Source organism: Colossoma macropomum, unplaced genomic scaffold (assembly GCF_904425465.1).
Source record: "Colossoma macropomum unplaced genomic scaffold, Colossoma_macropomum, whole genome shotgun sequence".
Classification (NCBI taxonomy): domain Eukaryota; kingdom Metazoa; phylum Chordata; class Actinopteri; order Characiformes; family Serrasalmidae; genus Colossoma; species Colossoma macropomum.
The window spans coordinates 7,093,754-7,116,868 of NW_023494796.1; the positions used below are offsets into that span (position 1 = coordinate 7,093,754).

At 40.0% G+C, this 23,115-nt stretch overlaps 1 protein-coding gene across 1 annotated transcript; it reads left to right on the plus strand.

Moving 5' to 3' along the window:
* Nucleotides 1-2,859: 2,859 nt before the first annotated feature.
* On the plus strand, nucleotides 2,860-22,996 carry ufsp2 (ufm1-specific peptidase 2). Its single transcript, XM_036583716.1, has 12 exons — nucleotides 2,860-2,953; nucleotides 3,480-3,555; nucleotides 4,472-4,655; nucleotides 4,790-4,847; nucleotides 5,491-5,645; nucleotides 6,930-7,122; nucleotides 10,616-10,762; nucleotides 12,605-12,769; nucleotides 13,720-13,844; nucleotides 16,514-16,590; nucleotides 19,043-19,167; nucleotides 22,818-22,996. The coding sequence occupies exons 1-12, from the start codon at nucleotides 2,951-2,953 to the stop codon at nucleotides 22,902-22,904; spliced, it is 1,395 nt and encodes a 464-aa protein (XP_036439609.1). The 5' UTR covers nucleotides 2,860-2,950; the 3' UTR covers nucleotides 22,905-22,996.
* The last annotated feature ends 119 nt before the right edge of the window (nucleotides 22,997-23,115 follow it).

Sequence of the window (23,115 nt, forward strand, 5' to 3'; positions counted from 1 at the left end):
TTTAGAAGTACAGTTTCATCCATCACACCTGTTCTTGAATTCAACACTCTGTTTGTGCTCTACAGGAGACGAAGATGTGGAAGGGATGATGATGCACTTTAAAGAGGAAGAGACGGAAACGGAGGCAAAACCGTCGGCCTGTTTCAGTCAGACGGAAAATCTGAGGGACTGAGAGAAACGGAATACTGTGTGTGTGTGTGTGTATGTGTGTGTGTGTGTGTGTGTATGAAGTTGTTTTCAGGGTTGAACACCTATTGTTTGCTGGAAGTTATTACAGTTGTTACTGTGTGAAAACTAAAGGGCAAGCAAAGTTTCTATCAATCATAAACAGTGTACAGTTATTCTGCTGTAATATAAGCTTTCTTTATAATATTATTTCTGATTAAAAAAACTCCAAAAATTTGATTAGTTGGTTTGATTTGCTGTGTTCCACATCACACCCATGATACTCTCTTGAATGTAGGGGCTGCACGATATATTATTTGTTAATCATTATTAGCTTTTGCAGTACTGATACCACAGAAGGCTACAATATGCAAATGAGTGCTCCAACCAATCACAACATTTTTTGTTTTTTGTGTGTGCTTTGTAAATATGTTTCAGCAAAAGTGATCTTTTTCCAGAATATTTCATTTTTTAGTTATCTCAGTATTGATTAGTGTATTTGTTATATATTGCAAAGCGTATTGCAATTACAACATATAGCAGTCTAATCGCAATGCTAATATTTTGTCCATATCATACAGCCCTACATGAGTGAATACGTGATCCATTTTTTGCTATGATGCCTCTTGTCATGGCTCGTAAGTTCTGATTAATGTCCTTTAGCCTCTGTTAAGGTTTATTTATGTCTGCATTTAGGAGCACAAAAAATTCATCGATTCACTTATAAATAATGCAGCAAATATTTAAATAGAAAAAGCTTTTTTAACTGCCCTCATGCTACACACTCAAAACGGCAATGGTTATATATAGAATCAGGAACACTCACTGAGTGTGTTTACATGCACTTCAAATTCCGATAACCGCAGAAAATTTTGATTTTGTCAGTAATCTGATCAACGCGTTAATATGCACTTGAGTAATCAGATAACGAGGGAACTCCAGGTCTACGTGAGTCAGACAATAATCAGATTTCTGCTTTACAACCAGCCAATAAACTCACAGAAGAAGACGTGACGTAAACATAATGTAAAACTCAAACTTCATGACACAGCTTTTTTAAAAACATTGTGCCACTTTACCTGAAAATATGAACAAACAAGAATATTTAAATTCTTTATTTCGTCAAGCATGTATTTGGTTTCAGCGTTGCTCCAAAAGTGTTTTGCTGCGTCTCACGACGATGCTGCTCGCTTATTTCCAGTACAGCAGTCTGTTGTCGCGCATGCGCAGACTGAGAAATCTGAAAGAAATCAGAGTAAGAGTTCACATGCACTGAGAAATCAGATCACTGAGCTAAAATCCAGCCTCTTTATCAGATTTCTTAATCGGATTTCTAGATCGGAGTATGGTGTTTACATGACCATTTGAATAATCAGACAACTGCAGAAATCCGATTATGATTGTATTATTGAGTGCATGTAAACACACTCACTGGATGTATAAATGGTTTTGAATGGGTAACTGGTTCTTCACTGCTGGAAACCCATGGGCGCGTTCAATCTCAGAAACGTTGTGCACGTTTTGTTGGGTTTCTTGGTTAAACAACATGTTTTGTTGAAATGGTGGGCAGCGGGCTTTAAGGTCCATTTTCTCTGGTTTGGTGGGCGTGTCAGAGGTGTTACCCAATCAGCAGCGACGTGTATATAAACGCTGCTGTATTAAAAAGGCAGCACACACAGTGGATTCTAATGAAGTCCTCTACAAATGCGGCTGCTGTAGGTTGGTGTTCGCAACTACTGACGATGTTAGAAGACATACAGTATTTTACTGTGAAGCTTTTTTTAATAGAATAAGATCATTTTTGAATTATAACTTGTATTGGTTATTGTATGTGTAGATCTCCACACACTGTTTATGTCATGTTTTTGAAAGCATTTCAAAAACATGACATTTATATAATTAGGTCTATTAATGTATTTAAACCATGTTATCAACTCAAGTTCTTCTAAAGGACACTAAGAATGGCCTTCTGAGCTGCCATAGTTGCAAAGGTTGCGTAACACAACAGTGCTGAACGCACCACCAGTTACGTTTAAATGAACGCTTTGCTACGTTTTGGTGGGGATGAACACAGCCCTGTTGTGTATCATGGAAAACTAAATTTCCCTCGTTTTTGGAAATAAAGCTATTTGATGTCACGTGTGAACATTATTAAATTTTCACAATCCATACCGTCCCAACATGGAAAATATGTCTGTTTTGAATCTGTGATGTCACAAAAAAACTAGTTCACGTTTGTCCGCCTGTTCAGCCTGCAGCAGTTTAGCTCCGCCCAGTCACGCTGAAGTTATAAGCAGTGTTTCAGCCGGGACTGACCTTTAATAAAGCAGGATAGAGGGCAACCAAACAGCCTGGTTTATTTTAAGGGATGAATTGAGATCAAAAAATGGTCATGTAAAAATGAATTATGACCATTTTTGGTGCCTAAAACGACAAAAGCATTGTAACCTCAGGGGAAAAAAACAACAAAAATACAGGAAAATATTTAGCATGTGGGCCCTTTAAAGAATCTGAAAGTGTAGAATAAAAAAGGTTCTGCCATCGTAACAATGATAGAACCATGTTGCTAAAAGTGTACAATAAAATGTGTTTGTAATTTTAAGTAGATGTTATTTTATTAATTTGCTGATTTAATTGTATTTGACATGTTATTGTCATATGGTTGCTGTAACCGAAGCTCCAGTCCAGCGGGGGCGCTATTCTCTTTCTTTCTTCTAAGCAGAAGAAGCCGGCAGTGTTGTGATACGTCATGCCTCTCACTCTGTCCTGAGGCTGAATCACTAAAATGGTGAGTTAAACTCTTATTAAACTCTTATTGCAGCTCTTATTACAGCTCTCATTAAAGCTCTATTGAAGCTCTTATTAAAGCTCTTATTAAAGCTCTTATTACAGTTCTCATTAAAGCTCTTATTACAGCTCTTATTAAACCTGTGAGAGCTCGTGTCACTGAAGAGGCTGGAGCTGGATTCTTATTCCAAGTTTCCCGGTCCACCTTAAATGGAATGGCAGTTACATGCTGCATCATTTAAGGTGGAACTGGAAATCCGAATAAGAATCCAGCTTCAGCTTCATATATCACGAGGCGTCCTGTTCGCCAGTTTCCTTTTCCAATTCTCAGTTCCACCTTAAATGGTATACGTAACCGCTGCACTATTTAAGGTGGAACGGAGCTAATTTCAGGGTCGTGGTCTTCTCTTTATAAGCAGAACAGTCAGTGATTACTGCCTCCGTGTGGTTTCTGCACAGTTTAAATGGAGAAATGAGACTTTTCTCAGATTTTTTCACCACTTCTGTTTGTTTTTGGGTTCTAACAGGTTCTCACAGAAAACAGCACCCTTATCTTTCGGCTGAGGGGCGTGTTGGAGTTCTCCTGCCAACTTGACTCTAATGGTAACACCATTTTAACGGCCGATACTCTTATTAATACACTTCTGAAGTACTGCTGTCAGCTAACCTTCACCTGATGCTGCCTACTGACACTGCAGATACTCATATGAGTGACTGCACAGCTTATGTTGTCAAGGTGTTGGTAGGCGGTTGCTATGGTAGCCCAGATTGTTGCTAGGGTATCGCTAGATGGTTGCTATGGTAGTCCAGGCGGTTGCTATGATGTTGCTAGATGGTTGCTGTGGTAACCCAAGGTGATTACTATAGAATGTTGCTAGACGATTGCTGTGGTATCCCAGGGGGTTGCAATGGTATCACAGGTGGTTGCTAGAATGTTGCTAGATGGCTGTTGTGGTATCCCAAGTGGTTGCTAGGATGTTGCTAGACAGCTTCTATGGTATCCCAGGTGGTTGCTAGAATGTTGCTAGATGGCTGCTATGGTATCCCAAGTGGTTGCTAGGGGGTTGCTAGGCACTTGTTATGGTATCCCAAGTGGTTACTATGTAACTAGATGGTTGCTATGTTATCCCAGGTGGTTGCTAGGGTGTTGCTAGACGGTTGCTATGGTATCCCAGGTGGTTGTTAGGATGTTGCTAGACGGTTGCTATGGTATCCCAAGTGGTTGCTAGAATGTTGCTAGATGGCTGCTATGGTATCCCAAGTGGTTGCTAGAATGTTGCTAGACGGTTGCTGTGGTATCCCAGGCGCTTGCTAGGGCGTTGCTAGACAGTTGGTATGGTATCCAAGGTGGTTACTAAGGTGTTGCTATGGATATACAAGATGCTAAAGCTATCTAAATACTAACTACCAACACTCCTGCTGCCTGCTGAAAGCACTCGAGCCGTATGGCTTTATTTGCAGTTGTAAAATGAACTGACCTGGGCCTGAGACGCTGAACAGGGAGTGTTGTTTGTTCCAGAAACCCAAGGACAGAGCGCCATCTGTAAATCCTTCCAGGCCCTCCGTTCCAGAGTGTCGTCCGAAAGCCTCGTTTTCACCGTCTGTAACAGCTCTGTACTGCTGTGGCCCAACAAGGGCTTACAGTCCACGGCAGAGCATCTGACTGAAGGAACGCCGTGTAGAGACATCCAGCAGTACATAGAGTGAGTACAGAGAGCTGAGTTCTGTTTATGTATAGCGAGTGGAGCTGTTTTTTGAAGAACATGCTTATTATGTTGGAGTGTGGATGCAAAACCTTAGCTGTAGTTCCTAAACTCCTGCTGCCTCTGATCCACAGAGCGGAAGATGGAGGGAGCAAGAAGTCCAAAAGGAAGGATAAAAGAGATGCTGGTCCTGTGAGTACATCTTTTATTAGAATGGAAAACAAAACATTAAACCGTTCTTTATTTTGCATCATGCGATGCTTAGAGTGACTTAAAACTATATTGTGACAAGGGCGATATGGTTGGTATGGAGCCAAATCTAATTTTAAGGAGCTAAAATTCTGATTCCAGAAAGTTCGACATAATTAAATGGTTAGGATGTAAACAAACTCATTCAGAGTGGTTTGGTGTGAAACGCTCTGTTCTAGAGAAACTTACCGAGTCAGAACTGTTCACAGTGGTGGTGATAGGAACCAGACGTCCACCTCTAAAAGCTCCCTCACAGAAAGTTACTACATGAAATGGTTATGAATTCACTGCCTGATGACTGAGACACTGTTTTATGATAGTTCTGTGATAAGATTTTGGAATGTCTTGTTAATCCTTTTATTCGAATCAGTTCATGGTGGAGGGATGCATGCAGGACGTTGTGAGGCAAAATAGTCCCCAAAGAAAACTTATTTTGTCAGATTTATGACTTTCACCTTAAATATCAGCTCATTTTTATCAGCCAAATGAAACATCAATCAGACTCTAACGAGGCTGTGTTCTCCACCTCTTTTGAATTAAATTGACAGAGTTACTGCGTCTTATTCTCTGTCTCTTTTTTTTTTAGAGTGTGGTGAACCTGAAGCTGCTGTTGGAGGTCACAGAGTCGGGGGACAGTAGAGCTCTCAGCCTCTGTAGAGTGACCAAGCAGCAGCACAGTGCGAGGATGCCTCTGTGTGTGGACTGTGTGTTCTCTGCATCAGGGCAGGACTCGCTCGGCTCGTGAGTGCACCTCCGTCCACACTCCTCCTGCCTTTAGCAGTGTTTCCTAGTCATTTGTCCTGTAGTTCCTCTGCGGTGGTGTTTACTGATTCATCATCTAATTACCAAGCCTTCCATAAAGTTGAGATAGACGTGTGAAAGTAGAGGGACAGGAAAAGCCCCGAGAAACACTGGTTTAAAGCAGTAGTTTGGCAAATGGAGTCGAGTCTTGCCCCAAATCGAGAAGTTTGCTTCTTTGGTTTACACCGGAGCCACAAAAGTCAATAGCAAGGAAGAAAGCAGAGATTTAGTAAATTTAGTTTGACCAAAATTAACTTAACGTTATGACCACCTCCTTGTTTCTACGCTCATTGTCCATTTTATCAGCTCCACTTACTATATAGGTGCACTTTGTAGTTCTACAGTTACAGACTGTAGTCCATCTGTTTCTCTGATACTTTGTTAGCCCCCTTTTACCCTGTTCTTTAGTGGTCAGGACCCCCATGGACCCTCACAGAGCAGGTACTATTTGGGTGGTGGATCATTCTCAGCACTGCAGTAACACTGATGTGGTGGTGGTGTGTTAGTGTGTGTTGCGCTGGTCTGAGTGGATCAGACACAGCAGGGCTGCTGGAGTTTTAAACACTGTGTCCACTCACTGTCCACTCTATTAGACACTCCTATCTTGTCAGTCCACCTTGTAGATGTAAAGTCAGAGACGATAGCTCATCTGCTGCTGCACAGTTTGTGTTGGTCATCCTCTAGTCCTTCATCAGTGGTCACAGGACGCTGCCCACAGGACGCTGTTGCCTGGATATGTTTGGTTGGTGGACGATTTTCAGTCCAGCAGTGACACGGAGGTGTTTAAAAACTCCAGCAGCACTGCTGTGTCTGATCCACTCAGACCAGCACAACACACACTAACACACCACCACCACATCAGTGTTACTGCAGTGCTGAGAATGATCCACCACCCAAATAGTACTTGCTCTGTGAGGGTCCATGGGGGTCCTGACCACTAAAGAACAGGGTAAAAGGGGGCTAACAAAGTATCAGAGAAACAGATGGACTACAGTCTGTAATTGTAGAACTACAAAGTGCACCTATATAGTAAGTGGAGCTGATAAAACGGACAATGAGCGTAGAAACAAGGAGGTGGTCAGAATGTTATGCCTGATCAGTGTATAAATCACTGCTGTCTCTTATTATTTGTATTTCACTTACTGTCCCAACATTTCAGGAAATGAAGTTTGTACAAAGCTATCTATCACTTTGTAGGTACACTAAGCACTATTTTTCCTGCAGTGTGTGTTCAGGCCTGGTGGGGGCGCTGTGCGGCCAGTTATCAGACATGCAGGAAGTGGTGCTGAGGTACAGGAAAGGCTCGTCTCTGTTGGTGCCTCAGCCTTTCCACTTTCAGCTACCAGAGTCTAGTGGACTGGTCACTGTTATTTACCCTGCAGGAGTGCCGGACAGTCAGCTGCTGACCGTGAGAGAGGTAGAACCACCACACACATACACGCCCATGCAGTCTGCCGGCCTGGTCGCTTTGCTGTCATACAGCTGACAGAAGGGTCAGTCAGTCAGCTGCAGTCTATTGCTCATCGCCATTATTAGTGTTAAAAGTCATGACTGTCATCAAGTAGACACATTTAAAGGGCCCAAGTGTCAAACCAACCAGTGTCCACTCCTCGTCCATTAGGTCCATATATGAAACGTCAGCTGCAGTTTTAAATTCATTGTTTTTTTGATGTCACAAAAACCAACACATTTTCATATGACTGCCAGTTCCACTTGCAGCAGTTTAGCCCCGCCCAACCATATTGAAGTTCTAAGTAATGTTTTAGAATGGACAGCACAACACAAGGCAGCCAATCAGAACCAAGATCATTTACACGAATCAGTCTTAGGGTGTTTTCACACCAACCTTGTTTGCTGCCGACCTATCAGACTTTGTCTTTAGCTCAGTCCGTTTTGACAGGTGTTAAAGCTCCACCTGGACACGAGCGTGCACCAGTGAACTGCGGTCTGGCAAAAATTGCGGGTCTCGCTTCGCTTCCAAACGAACCCTGTCCAGTTCGCGGTTTTGGGAACGTATTTTTGTGATGGTGAAATGGAGAAACCAGCATCACAGCATGCTTTTCTGATTCTTCTAGCAGAACATCAGAGCTGTACTGTCTGCATAATTTTTCACGTCTGGCTCTTTACAGACATTCATAGCATTCTTGCATTAAGAACAGCAGACAGGCAGTACAATTACAATGAAGCAGTGGGGCTGACATGATCATGAAATCATGAAAGTCATGAAAAAAGCTGACAATTAAATGAAGCAATAAGCCACAAAAGGCCGTGCTTTACTGTGATTTTATCACAGGAATGCTGTTCTGAAGCCCTGTTCTCCGTGATAAAATCACTGTAATGTACAGCCTTGAGTGGCTCATTGTTTTTATACAGTGGCGGCCAACATTAAATATGATGGCAATTTTTCAGCAAATAATTTGTTATTATTGATAACAATCAATATAAACACGTATTCTGAAAAAGAAATGTAGTTCCTTTAGAGTGTGGCATCGTTGCCAAGCAACCATGGACCATTGAATGAGGAGAACGTTCGGTCACCCATCACTTTATGTTGTGTTTATTTCATGAACTTTTTAACTTTTTTTTGTATAACAGTGAACATGTGATATCACAGCACTGTTTAATGCAAAATTCTTTGCTTTATAAGCACTTTTTGGTCACCAAATCACCACCGCGACTCTTATTTAGCACCAATCCAGCACCCTGTTCTCACACTGGGGCTGAATCTCTAACGGCTCCCTGCTCCCTACATAGTGCACTACGTAGGAGTTTAAATACTGGATCCTGCAGCCCAACAGAGCAAAATACAGCTAAGAAACAGTCATTTGGGACTCAGACTCATCCACACTCGATACACGATGCACTGTTTGGCTGTAGAGGCTAGAATTTCTAACCTTTCACAGCTAGAACACTATTTAGGGAGTACAGAGCCGTTTGGGATTCAGCCTGGGATTGACGGACTTATGTGTAAGACATTCAGGTGACATTTTTAGACTTTTATACTGCAGTTTTACAGTGAATTAAACCGTGAGTACTTTAATTTGAGCCTGTGATATTAATGATGGAGCTGTTTAGCCTGTTAGCTAGCAGACCAGCCCGGTTCTAGTTAAGAACAAAGTTTTCAGCCCCTCAGTTTAAACAAAAACAGGTTCTTACTTCATCAGTACACTCTGTGCTCCATGTGAGCAGCATTAGAGTCAAAGATTATTCCATTAACAGCACAAGGGTTTTTCGTGCTGTGGTGCAGTAATACAGAGTTCAGTTGTTGTGAGGCGTCTTAGATATAGTGTATTTTAAAACTGCTTTGAACGTGACTCAGCCAATCAGATATTAGGACCGCAACTATGCATTTTACAATGTCTTGTAAACAATTTGCAATTAAAGATTTTGTTGTCTTTTCTTGTTCTTTGTTTGCAGCTATAAAAATACTGTAAGTGACCAGGTACTTTACTTGCTAGCTATGTTTACTTAGTAGCTGGTAATACTGTGGAAGCAAGACTCTATACTGTTGTGCGATCGCTCACAAACGTCTACACAGAATTCTGATTTGGGTTTTAGCGAATGACCTTGGTGTGAAAACAGACTAAAAAGTGCAGAAATAAAAACAACCTATTGAATTTTAATGGACAATTAGGGGAATTAGGTCTGTGTTTGTGGTACACAAATGTGAAAAGTGGATGAAATAAAATTAGAAGACAAGAAAAGTTTAAGTTGTGGGTCTTATGACACTGTTGGAATATTTTATGGTATAATTCCAAGTACTGTGTCACTCCATCATTCAGAATAATCTGCACCTGTACTTACTGCTTAGAAGTGTTTAAAAGTACTCCAGTAACAATCACAAAACAAAAATATTAGTTTTAATCCTTATGAATTTAAGTCATAATAGAACATCTCTTCTGCTTACAAGTGTGGTACGTGTTTTAAGTTTGGAATTTATGAGTGAGATTTTATTAATGTATAAATTCAGAGCAGTAAAGACACTTTTTAAACATTTGAAAACAGCCTGAGAATTTGTTTCAGTTAAATAATGATACTGATTATTGAATATTCTTATGATCAATTAGTTTTAACTCCACTGCAGTTTCAGGTCGTCCCTGCTCTAGCACACCTGATCCAACTCCTTAGCTGATTATCATGTACCCCGCGAGTTTGAGCCCTATTGGAGCTGGATTAGTTTCACCAGAGAAGGTCCGGTAATGTTGACTGGCTGATTCGTACAGGATAGAGGAAGGAGCTGTGTAATTTCCCCAAGTTATGCCAGATAGCCCGGATCGAAACATCATCATGCGGATGTTTACACCAGCATTTGACGGCAAAAATAAACCGCAAAGCGCAACAGTGGACGCCTGTTATCAGCGGCAATTCGAAATGATGGTGCTGATCATAGCATACGCTGTTAGTGACTGGTCGAAAGTGAAACTAAGAAACAAGACAGAAAACACAATGCCTTGCGAGACATATTTCATTTTCGTTCCATTTCCTCGTCATTCGGTCATCACCGAAACTGTTTCAGTAGTCGTCTCATGAAGTTGAGGATTAAAGTATTGTATAAAGTATAAAATTAAGATCCATTTAGCTGAATAGACTCGTAAAAAACTACAGATTCATATTGGATTAAAATCACAGATCTCATCAGTCATCACTCAGATTACAGCAGGTAAAGGTAATCCAGCTCCAGTAGAGCTTTAGCAGGGATTACTTGAACCTGTGCAGAGCAGTGAGTCTCCAGGACTGAGCTGAAAACCCCTCATCCATCATAACTGAGTCCATTAATATAAAATATTATCTACAGTAACCTAACAGATGCAGTTGAATCAGCATCTTCAGATCAATACATCAACCCCTTTTTATTTTCAGTCAAAACCCTTTTTTACACCCTTACTAATCAGCATTCTCTCTTTATGCAGGAGCTCCACAGGAAGTATGGGTTGCCTAGCGACAGGCCGTATTTCCGGAGGGCCAATGCGTTTCACTTCCCAGATGAGGCGTATAAGGATGGCTACCTGCGCAATCCACACACTCATCTGACTGCACCCAACATGGAAGATGCCAAGGTGAGAGGACACACACACACACACACACACACAAACTCACACACACACTCACACACACACACACACTCACACACATAGACATACACACACATACGTTGGAATTCGCTGATTTACATGTTTTATATGCTGATTTACATGAAGCTGCTTTCAGAAGTCATCTTTGTAAAGCATTGTCTGTGTGTTTCTGTGTGCGTGTGCGTGCGTGTGTGCGTGCGTGTGTGCGTGTGTGCGTGTGGGTGTGTGGGTGTGTGTGTGCGTGTGGGTGCGTGTGTGCGTGTGTGCGTGTGCGTGTGTGCGTATGCGTGTGTGCGTGCGTGTGTGTGTGTGCGTGTGTGCGTGTGGGTGTTTGTGTGTGTGTGTGTAGAGCTGGGCAATACGACCAAATATATCATTATTGTGATGAATTATGCCACAATACAATACAGTATTCTTTTCTAAACATACCCTGTATATCATAAGTACTTGTAGAACACTGACCAACTGCGTGTTTAGCATAATTAGTTCTGTTTAACTGGATTTAGTGCCAAATATGGAATAAAAATCACTGTAGTCACATTTTAAATGGAGCACCGCTGCTCAGATGTCTGAAAAAGTAAATATCGTGATATATCAAGATCGTAAAAATTTCTTGAAGTACCGCGATATTATATTTTTGCCATATCGCCCACCTTTATGTGTGTGCAAGTACATAAACGTTATTAGTTTTTACATGAAATTATTGCGGAGTTCATTTCTGATGCTTCTGAACAGGGACTGTAGACTTTTTCAGTTAGGCTTCAGCGATAGTATCTGTGATCATTGATAGTTTCCATCTATTGTGACTATCAATCCAATTGGATGCTTTAAATGTACGAAAACACGTCACCCACAGCCTTAAGATGCACAACAGGAAATATATTTTTCTCACAATTTCGTGCAACGTTGGTCCATGTTCTGAATCAGCCCTGAAATGTTGTCTGGCTTTCTAGACACTGCCTGAACTATAACAACTGACGTTTCTGTAATCGTCTGGTTTATCTAGCCAGCTAACGATGACAGCTGTTTGTGCTACTGTTTATTTTTGTAGCATGCTCGCTTGCTTAACACCACATCCCCCATCATTCATACCATATATTCACTCACCTTCTAGGTCTTTTTTTTGTCTACTCTATTTACTAGTGCAGCCAAGAACACATCGCAGGTTGTTTTTATAGTGAGATCAGTACGATTCATCATTATACAAGCTGCTAATTTGTCTTAATTAGTGGAATAATCAAATGTGCTGTGTGCAGCATTTATTGTTGTTGAATTGCTTCATGTAACTGTCAAGTTGCACCACAAATATGTTGCAAATATGCATGCAAAGTTTCACCCAACATAATACAAATGTATATATCGCTGCTGAACAAAACCTTGTATCTTGTATATTTTTGTCGTTTTTCGGTTTTTGACAGAATTTGAAAATGCCTTGTTCTTTACATTGTCTCTTAATTTCATGATGAATGGACCAAAAGAAACGGCCCAAAATGACTTGGAAAAAAGTCTGGTTCCATTGACTTACATTAAAAGTAAAGCATGTTTTTTCCTTCTCCTGTAAAGTTACCATTTTGGAGATACAAGGTTTTGTTCCGACAACAGCTCTGATTAGTGTATGTACCTACATTCTGAGCCAATACATCACAAACGGTAGAAATTTGTTGTATCTCATGTAACTAGAATTAGGCTTCTAAGTCTCTGACTTCATGTGTGCTGGTCATCTGCTGAAGAAAAGATGGTCTTTAGGCCTGAGGAACTAATATAATAAAGATTAGAATAAAAATATTGCTGTAACTCTGCCCCTCCCGCCTCCGTCTCTCTCCGCAGGTGTCCGTGGTGAGGGGTGTGTACAGTTATCATCACTACATGCAGGATCGTGTGGATGATAACGGCTGGGGCTGTGCGTATCGCTCACTTCAGACCATCTGCTCCTGGTTTCAGCAGCAGGGCTACACGGACAGAGCGGTGCCCACTCACACGGAGATACAGCAGGTACACACACACACACACACGCACACACACACACACACACACACACACACACACACACACACACACACGTACATGCCAAGATAACAAATAGGTACAACAGGTGCTGCTACTGTATTTATTATTTGTATTTGCATTTATTCTGATGATATGTGGATTTCACAAGCAAAAACACACTTATTACCAAAATAAATGTTTTTAAACAGTGAGCTTAAGCAATTTATACCAAATGTAGACACATACTCACATTTTGGTGTTTAAAAAGGAGCAGACAATATAATCTGGTACCTTTATTGTAATAAACTATGTCATGATTATCTGAGCACATAGAAAACTGGCCTTAAAACTTAAAAGAGCTTTGAGAAATGGAATAAAAGGGAAAATATGGAAAAAAATAAAAGAGTGCAGAATTATGAAATTATGAGGTGAGGAAAAATTCACACAATCCATTGAAAAGCTAAAAGTTTAAATGGAGTCTGTATGTTGAGCAATTCAAGCTGTATTATTTGCAAAAGGAGAATATAAAGAAAAATAATAATATGGATAACAATAGAAGCCTTATAATAATAATAGTTTTAATAATGATAATAATAATAATAATAATAATAGTAGCTTTTTAGAATAAATGAATTTCCCTAAAGAGATTTGTGTATATGTGCTCATTTCTATTAAGCAAAAATCAAGACTCTGTTTGGAACAGTGAATTTTCATGTTAGGGAAACGTTGCTGTGTTGAACCCTGTATAATAAAGTTTTTCACTGTTTTTTTGGCTTTAGCGATTTATTGGTGCGGTTTATGTCTTTTAGCTTGTTTACAAATCCCAGTAAAGTGTATTGTGTGTTGTCAGAAAGTTTTCAGGAATCACAATATTACATTTTTTGCCAACACCTATTGATTCAAAACTATAGTAAACACTGTTTCTGTCGGTTAAAACATGTTTTTCTTTTCTCCAGGCTCTGCTGGATGTGGGGGATAAAGAGCCCCCCTTTGTGGGCTCTCGCCAGTGGATCGGCTCTATAGAGGTGCAGGCCGTCCTCAACCAGCTGCTGGGGGTCACCTCGAAGATCCTGTTTGTCAGGTACCATGTGCTGTGTGTTTGTATTTGCACCCCAAAAGACTGTTTCCGTACAGTGAATTCAGCATTTAGGATGTACAGTGTAAATTTTTCTTTTTAAAGGTGCTCAGAACTGCTGTTGTAAAAAAAAATGAATCATGTAAACGTAATAAAAAACGTTCAGATTTTGGAAATATCAATTTAGGTGTTTACTTCACTTTTTATATTTGTCTGAGAAGCTAATTTCAAGCATTTGCCTTTAGATCAAACGTCTTTAAGATTTTATTGAAAACACATACAGTTGTATGCAAAAGTTTAAACACCTTCAGGTCAGATTACATGTTTTGTTGATTTTCCAAGTGAAAAATAAATGAACACATCCTCTACAGGGAACAAACAAATACTAAAAATTTTAGTGCACATTTTTTATTTGCTTGCTTAATTAATTTAGCACATTGAAAAAAAATTAAACATATAAAATGTACCGTCACTTTTGCCCACATTTTATTCCATTTTATTCAATATGTTACATTCGAGTAATGAACTGCATGACTGAGAACGTTTAGAACACCCATCCATAATTAGTTCACACAGTGAATTTCAAAAGTTAGACAGATTATAAAATTAAATACGAAAGATGTTTCTCATTATTACAGGAACATGAAAAAGGAAACACAATTAAAAGAATAAAAATAAAGAATAGTCACTTTTCACCCAGTTAGACGATGACTGAAAACCCCAGTTTCAGCTCCTGAGCCATCGGCCGCTGCCGTGTCTGGTAGGATCGTTTGGAGATGAACGTAAACAAGTCCTTATCTCATGTCACAGCAACATAAAGGACTTACCTCACACTCCCAGAGACACAAAAGCCAAAGAACTGTTATTTTTAGGTATTAGAAATAAGCTCTTAAGGAAAACATTGTGAATTAGAAAGACTCAAATTTGATTACAGGAGAGAATCTACATCCCATCAACAGTAACTGTGCATTAAAATGTGCAGTGTGTGTCTCTGTTTTCACATAGAAAATCAACAAAACGTCTTTTAACCTCCAGCATCTTTTGTGTACGACTGTACATTTGGTGTGGTATGTGCAAATTATTGACTGCGACTGTATGCTGAGATATATTTTTTGCTATATCACTGTGCAAATAAAAACAAGTATCTCCAAACTGGCAGCTTTACAGAAGAGGGCAAAACATGTTTTATTTTTAATGTACAACCCCATTTCCAAAAAAGTTGGGACGCTGTGCAGAATGTAGATAAAAATAGGATGCAATGATGTGCAAATCAAATGTTGAAACTGAGAAATTATATTGTTTTTTAAAAAATATTTGCCCATTTTGAATTTGATGCCAACAACACGTTCCAAAAATGTTGGGACGGGGGCCTGTTTACCACTGTGTCTCATCACCTCTTCTTTTAACAACACTCTGTAAGGGTTTGGGAACTGAGGAGACACTGCTGTAGTTTAGAAAGTGAAATGTTTTCCATTCTTGTTTGATACAGGATTTCAGCTGCTCATCAGTTCAGGAGCTCATTTGTCATATTTTTCATTTCATAATGCACCAAATGTTATCAGTGGTGACAGGTCTGGACTGCAGGCAGGTCAGTTTAGCACCCGGACTCTTTTAATACGGAGCAATGCTGCTGTAATACATGTAGAATGTGGTTTTACATTGACTTGCTGAAATAATCAAGGCCTTTCCTGAAAAAGACGTCGTCTGGATGGCAGCATATGTTGCCAAAACATGTATATATCATTCAGCATTAATGGTGCCTTCACAGATGTCCCAGTCACCCATGCCATGTGCATTAATGCCCCCCTATACCATCATGAATACAGGCTTTTGAACTGCGCACTGATAGCAAGCTGAGTGGTCTTTAGCCCGGAGGACACCGTGTCCATGATTTCCAAAAAGAATTTCAAATGTTGATTCGTCAGACCACAGGACACTTTTCCACTTCGCTCAGTCCATTTTAAATGAGCTCCGGCGCAGAGAAGGTGGCAGCGTTTCTGGGTCCTGTTTATATTTGGTTTCTTCTTTGCGTTTTAGAGTTTTAATTAGCATTGGTGGATGCAGTGATGAACTGTTTTCACAGACAGTATTTTTCAGAAGTGTTTCAGAGCCCATGCAGTGATTTCCACTATTTGATGGTGCAGTCTTTCACAGAGTGGTGAACCCCTCCTCATCTTTACTTCTGAAGGACTCTCTGAGATGCTCTTTTATACCCAATCATGTTACTGACCTGTTACCAATCAACCACCAGGTGTTTTTTAGCATAACACAACTTTCCCAGCCTTTTGTTGCCCCGTCCCAACTTTTTTGGAACATGTTGTTGGCATCAAATTCAAAACGGGCAAATATTTTTCTAAAAACAATAAAATTTCTCGGCCTCAACGTTTGATATGTTGTCTTTGTACTATTTTCAATTAAATGCAGGGTTTAAATGATTTGCACATCATTTGCATTTTGTTTTTATTTACATTTTTCACAGCGTCCCAACTTTTTTGTAAATGGGTTTGTAAGTTAATGTAAATAGATTTTATTCCAAACAATGTTGGAGCATTTCTGTTGGTCCATTCATCATGAAATATTCACACAATGTAAAATGCAGCTGATTTTCTCAAATTTTGTTAAAAAATGGAAACAAACTGATTTAACTGACTGATGAAACGTCTCTTATGTTGCAGTCGGGGGTCTGAGCTGGCTTCCAAAGGCAGAGAGCTGGCCAATCACTTTGAGACTGTGGGAACGCCCATTATGATTGGTGAGTCATAATTCTCCACAGATACTCTGCAGCAGATGCATTAGTAAACCTCGAAGGTAGGGCTGAAAGATTAATCGTTTTCATATCAAAATCGCAATTTAAAAGAGTGCAATTTTCAAATTGCAAGAGCTGCAATTTTATTTCTATCCATTTTTATTAATAATGAGTGCATTTACATGCACTCAATAATCCAATCATAATCGGATTTCTGCAGTTATCTGATTATTCAAATGGTCATGTAAACACCATACTCTAGTTCTAGAAATACGTTTAAGAAATCTGATAAAGAGGCTGGATTTTAGCTCAGTAATCAGATTTCTCAGTGCATGTAAACTCTTATTCTGATTTCTTTCGGATTGCTCAGTCTGGGCATGTGCGAAAACAGACCACGGTACCGGAAATAAGCGAGCAGCGTCACTGCAAGACGTTTTTGGAGTGACGCTGAAACCAAACACGAAATGAAGGATTTAAATATTCTTCATCTTCTATATGATGTATGTTCATATTTTCATATGTTTCATATGTTCATTATTTTTTTTAAAACCTGCAACATGAAGTTTTACATTACGTTTTCGTCACGTCTTTTTCTGTGACTTTATTGGCTGCTTGCAAAGCAGAAATCTGATAACTGTCTGACTCTTGTAGACTCGCAGTTTCACATTACTCTGATTACTCTAGTGCGTGTAAACGTGTTGATCGGATTACTGACAAAATCTGATTTCAAGCAGTTATCTGATTATCAAGTACATGTAAACGCACTCAGTGTTGTCTTAATTGGGGAACATGAATCTAATATCAGAGCTTGTAAACTGCCTGTAGATGAGTTAGACCAATCAGAAGCAACCAACTATGCTGTGACATCACAACCACAACTAACTGGCAATCTGGCATGTTTAGTGTTCAAGTCTTAAACCAGAAAAAGTGGGTGTTCTAGCCTTCGGCCAAAATAACAGGTCTGAACTTCAATTTACAGAAAATAATCACAATTTAAATCACAGATGCAATATCAGTCAGAAAAATCGCGATTAGATATTTTTCCCCAAATCGTTCAGCCCTACTCAAGGGTACCAGTAGACTAAGAGGAATCGTGGACAAACAATCACAGGTCAAAATTTGTGTCAGCCCATTTCCTCCAGTTAGTTAGTCATGAAAGCAAGAAAGTTTCTCATAATTGTGTCGTAATTAATAACAAGAATTTATCTCATAGTAATATCTCATAATATTGTTTCTCCTACTTACACTTACGTGTCTCATTTTTATGCAGTTAATAAGTCATAATTTTGAGAAATGTTCACCATCATTAACAATACATTCATTTGTATAGTATAGTAGTATGTGGTTTGAAACACAGCCAGTGTCTGTGAACGGAACTGGCCCTGCAATGTTAAGGCTGGCATTACATTACGAAACTTTTGCGCAGCTTTAGTGGCTTGAAACTTACAGGAAAACAAATTTCACCTCCGTTGCATAATGTAAAGCTTCCTGCAACACACTTAAAGCTTAAAACTCAGCCACAACCATTGCACCTGTCTCAAACTTGCAAAACAAGTTTCATTACCCACCCTTATTATTATTATTATTATTATAACTGTGCTGTGTTGTCTGACTGCTACTGGCTGCTAAATTTCCTTCGGGATCAATAAAGTATCTGTCTATCTATCTATCTATCTATATATCTGTCTATCTATTAATAAGCCAGTCAGAATGTAGATAACATAACATGTTGAGCAATTAAATTATTAAATGATTAATTTTCAACTGAAATAACAGCACATTTTCTTAACTTAGCCAGAATGATACAATATTTAAAACATATTAGCTCCTAATCTTATTAAAACAGTAAAACAATCAGTTATTTTTTATTTGCTGTTTGTAATTGTCAAGTTGCACAGAATTTGTTTCCTGCAACTCGCAACCTGCAACTTAAATATGTTTTGTAGTCTAAGTATTTGCTGTTTATAGATGAACCATCCAGAATCGTAAGAGCTTTTGCTTTAGTTTCACTCTTTGTGGTATCGGCCACAAGTGAGTGAGTGGGTAAATCAAGGTGCAGCCACTTTGGAAAGGAGAGAAAACATCTTCTCCATCAAAAGGAGATACGTATTCAGCTTTTCTGTCCAGTTCTGCTGTATCTAGCATCTGTTATAGTCTCAAAACTGGCCATTGTTATATGGTTTCTGCTTTAATTTCAATGCCATCTGTTTAAAACATCATTACCAAATGAGCCACTCCCATAATTCATCTGAACACTCTGACTGTTCCGTGCGAAAAACAGCCAGGACACACCGTACTGTTGGACCAAATCCATGAAGCACAGCAGTACAATTTTGTGAGACTCAAGATGGTGTTCACCATCCGGCTGACCCCAGTGACATTTTAAGACAGTTACAAATGGGTGTTAACGGAATGATGTGTACCCGTCTTTCAAATTGGTGTCATTTTTCTGTGCCAGGAGGGGGCGTGTTGGCGCACACCATCCTGGGCGTGGCCTGGAGTGAGTCCAGTGGGGACATCCGGTTTCTCATCCTGGACCCACATTACACGGGCGGAGAGGACCTACAGATCATCACTGACAAGGTATGACTGACCGCCGCACTGACCAATCAGCATACTGAACACTCCGAGTCTGAGGCCTAACATTATGACCACCTCCTTGTTTCTACGCTCATTTTATCAGCTCCACTTACTATATAGGTGCACTTTGTAGTTCTACAGTTACAGACTGTAGTCCATCTGTTTCTCTGTATACTTTGTTAGCCCCCTTTTACCCTGTTCTTCAGTGGTCAGGACCCCCATGGACCCTCACAGAGCAGGTACTATTTGGGTGGTGGATCATTCTCAGCACTGCAGTAACACTGACGTGGTGGTGGTGTGTTAGTGTGTGTTGTGCTGGTCTGAGTGGATCAGACACAGCAGTGCTGCTGGAGTTTTAAACACCTCAGTGTCACTGCTGGACTGAGAATAGTCCACCGACCAAAAATATCCAGCCAACAGCGTCCTGTGGGCAGCGTCCTGTGACCACTGATGAAGGACTAGAGGATGGCTAACACAAACTGTGCAGCAGCAAATGAGCTATCGTCTCTGACTTTACATCTACAAGGTGGACTGACAAGGTAGGAGTGTCTAATAGAGTGGACAGTGAGTGGACACCCCGATCAGGTGTAAGTTTTGGGGAAGCCATCAGAAAAAGCCCAAAAAAAGACCTAAAACTTGACTTTTTCGGTTAACTAAGCTAAAAGCTCTAAACGCTGTACACTGTGATTTTACTCACAGCTGTAATCATCGCCCTGGTTTTAACTCCAAGCTTGCAGCTAAACACCCACAGCTCCAGCTCAGTGAGACAGCAGCTGCCCAAACAGCTAAACTGAGGCTGCTGTTGTGTCGGTCAGCCAGAAACCGTCGTTTGGAAAGCTGAGTATTTATATATTTATGTATATAAATATTAAAGAATAAACAGCAGCTATAGATAATTAGCTTTATTCAGTTTAACTTGTACATATCATTCTCATCTATGCTGGATATTTTTGTCATTGAAAAAGTCTGCCGTCGTGTTTCCATGGCAGCGAGTTTACTGATTGGTTCTGAACATGTTATCGTCATGGTAAAGTGATGAACGCTTTGGTTAGTTACGTAAGATATGACTTGCGGTACAATGTTCTGGCTCATCAATGTATCTTATGTTAAATTGAAAGCTGAAAATTTAACTGCAAATTTTGTAGCTGTCAAAAACGTAAGGGCGGAAACATAAACATAGGTTTTAAAGCTTTAAAAATATGCAGTTATGTATTTTTTCCACTTTCCACTTTATGATTTTGAAGAGATTTTACGCGGCTCCCTTGAGGTGAAGGGAAAACTTCAGGCCTCGGTTCACATTAGACGCTTTATGTGGTCAAATGGTCTCTTGAAGTAATAGTCTGATGACCTAGTCAACCCCCGAATGTACTTATCAGCCATAATGTTGCATTATTAGTTTTGCACAGGAGCTACGAGGCTATTGTGGCTAACAAGCTATTGAGAAATCAGTTAGCACTGCGCTAGCTGAGTACTTAAATCTCTCACTCGCTTCACACTGTGACGAGTTGGTGATGTGGCTTCTGACACCGTATGGTGCACTGTTATCTATAAGCACTTTGTATAGCCAACTGTAGCAGCAGCCAACATTGGACAGCTTGGACACTGGTCATCGATTTCTTAATAGCGCCGTTAGCCTCGTAGCTCCAGTGCAAAACGAAGGAAGAAGCAAACAGCAAACATGGCTGATTGACTTGACTTTTGGAAGGTCATAGTTTGAAACAGGTCTCAGTTTCATAATCAGAAAGGTGGTTATTTGAAATATGTGATGCGGCGTAAATGCACTTTTGCACGTGTTTAAGTTTCACAGGAAGTCTGTGTGTAAAAGGTCCACAGGTCGAGTTTCGCCCCGGCCTGTTCCTGAAGACAAACACGTACCAACTGATAAGCTGTAGAGTTAATGGGTAAAGTTGGTGAGCTGCGCAGATAAAAGGCCTGATTATAATCCAAGTTTCCTGCCATTGAAAGCAGTGAAACACATGCAAACCGCCTTGAATCCTTGACTCAGCAAACAGAAGTGGTTTTGCTGGTTTTACTATGAATTTGTTGCTTTTTTATGGAGATTTACAGTAACATTTGCTAGAGTTGTGATATCAGTTTAGTTCATATTCTCAAAGCAAGTACAGGAAACGTACCACAAGATGAGTTCAGCCTGGTGTGACTACTGTCTGAAGCATTTAAACTGTGTTAATCAGTCACCACAAACTAACCACGAGGTTCATAGAGTCCACACAAAAAGATCTTATCTGATTAAAACGGCCATTAAATACAATTTATTCATATTTCAAGAGATATTTCTGAGGAGAATAGATCAGAGATAACCCGCTTGGATAAAGAAAGGCAAAAGGAGACTCCTAACAACCACCTGGAAGAGCTGGTAGACACCAAAACTGCCCCCATCAGATAAACAGCACTTTCATCTCTGAGAGAGAGGAGAAAATCAAGCTGATCAGATCTGAAAACATCCACAGGTGTTTCTGTCCATCCTTCCACTGTGAGAAGACGACTCAGCGCTGTGGGTCTGAAAGGATGTGTAGCTGAACTTAGACTGAACCTTGGAGGGAAAAACATCCATGCAGAGGCTTTTTTGAGGCTTTTAGATATGTTTTCAGCTTTGACACTGAAAAATGAGTAACTTGTACTTAATGGCTGTTTTGATTGGCACTTAACGCTGACTGCGCAGTGTTTTAAGACCCTGAGAGGTTATTTTTTGCCCGTGAGCTGGCAGGTTTATTGCTCTTCCTGCATACCTCTCACTGGCAGCGTGTGTGTGTTTGTGTCAGGGTGAAAGAGAAACACGATGGAGAAACCATGACGTTGCACCACCCGGCCGGAAACAGCGTTACGTCCAGTGACACAGTTTCACTTTAACGTGTGCTCACAGTGCCAGTGATCTGGAACCTGTTATCTCTAACACACACACACACACACACACGCACACACACACACACAACAAACACGGTTAAAGGGACACACCAACAGCGTGTGTGGGTCCCCATATTTACATATTAGTTTAACAATACAGAATAATTGATCGTTACTGAATAATAAGCCATTAGATTCACAGTTTGAGGATTATTGCTAACTGAACTGGTCTCAACTTGATTACTGACCTAAGGCTAAACTCATTGGTTGCTGAAGGCTTCGGGCTACACTCATTGGTTACTGAAGGCTTCGGGCTAAACTCATTGGTTGCTGAAGGCTTCAGGCTAAACTCATTGGTTGCTGAAGGCTTCAGGCTAAACTCATTGGTTGCTGAAGGCTTCAGGCTAAACTCACTGGTTACTGAAGGCTTCGGGCTAAACTCATTGGTTGCTGAAGGCTTAAGGCTTAAAGCTTAGGGCTTAAGCTTACTTAAAGCATATAACCGAATTAACGCTTAACTTTAAATTTATTCTTTACTTAAAGTTTATTACTGATTTATTGCTTAAGTTTATAATTACATGTATTCCTTACCTAAAGCTTATTACTGACTTAAGGCTAAATTTAAGGTCTACTAAGTTATTGACTAAATTTTATTACTAATTTACAGCTTATTTCTAAATTAAGACTAAATGCATTACTAACTTAGTCCTTATGTTAACCTGATTTGTGCTATTAAAATATATAATATCTGTCTATAAATCTGGTCTCTCTCTCTGTGTTTGTGTCTGTAGGGCTGGTGTGGATGGAAAGGACCTGAATTCTGGGACCAGAACGCCTATTATAACCTCTGCCTTCCCCAAACACCAAAGACCATCTGAGCTTTTCCACCTCTCAGCATCTAATTTGTCGGAAAAAAAACACACCGTCCACCATCAAACATTAAAGACAACTTTATTCCACGACAACATAATTGTAGCAACATTCCTCCATTTTGTAAACGGTTTTACCTGATTCAGCTGACCTGGTATGTTTGTTACAAAGCTAGATTCCCTCTTCATAACGATATTGGCTTTCTTGATTTACCAGTCC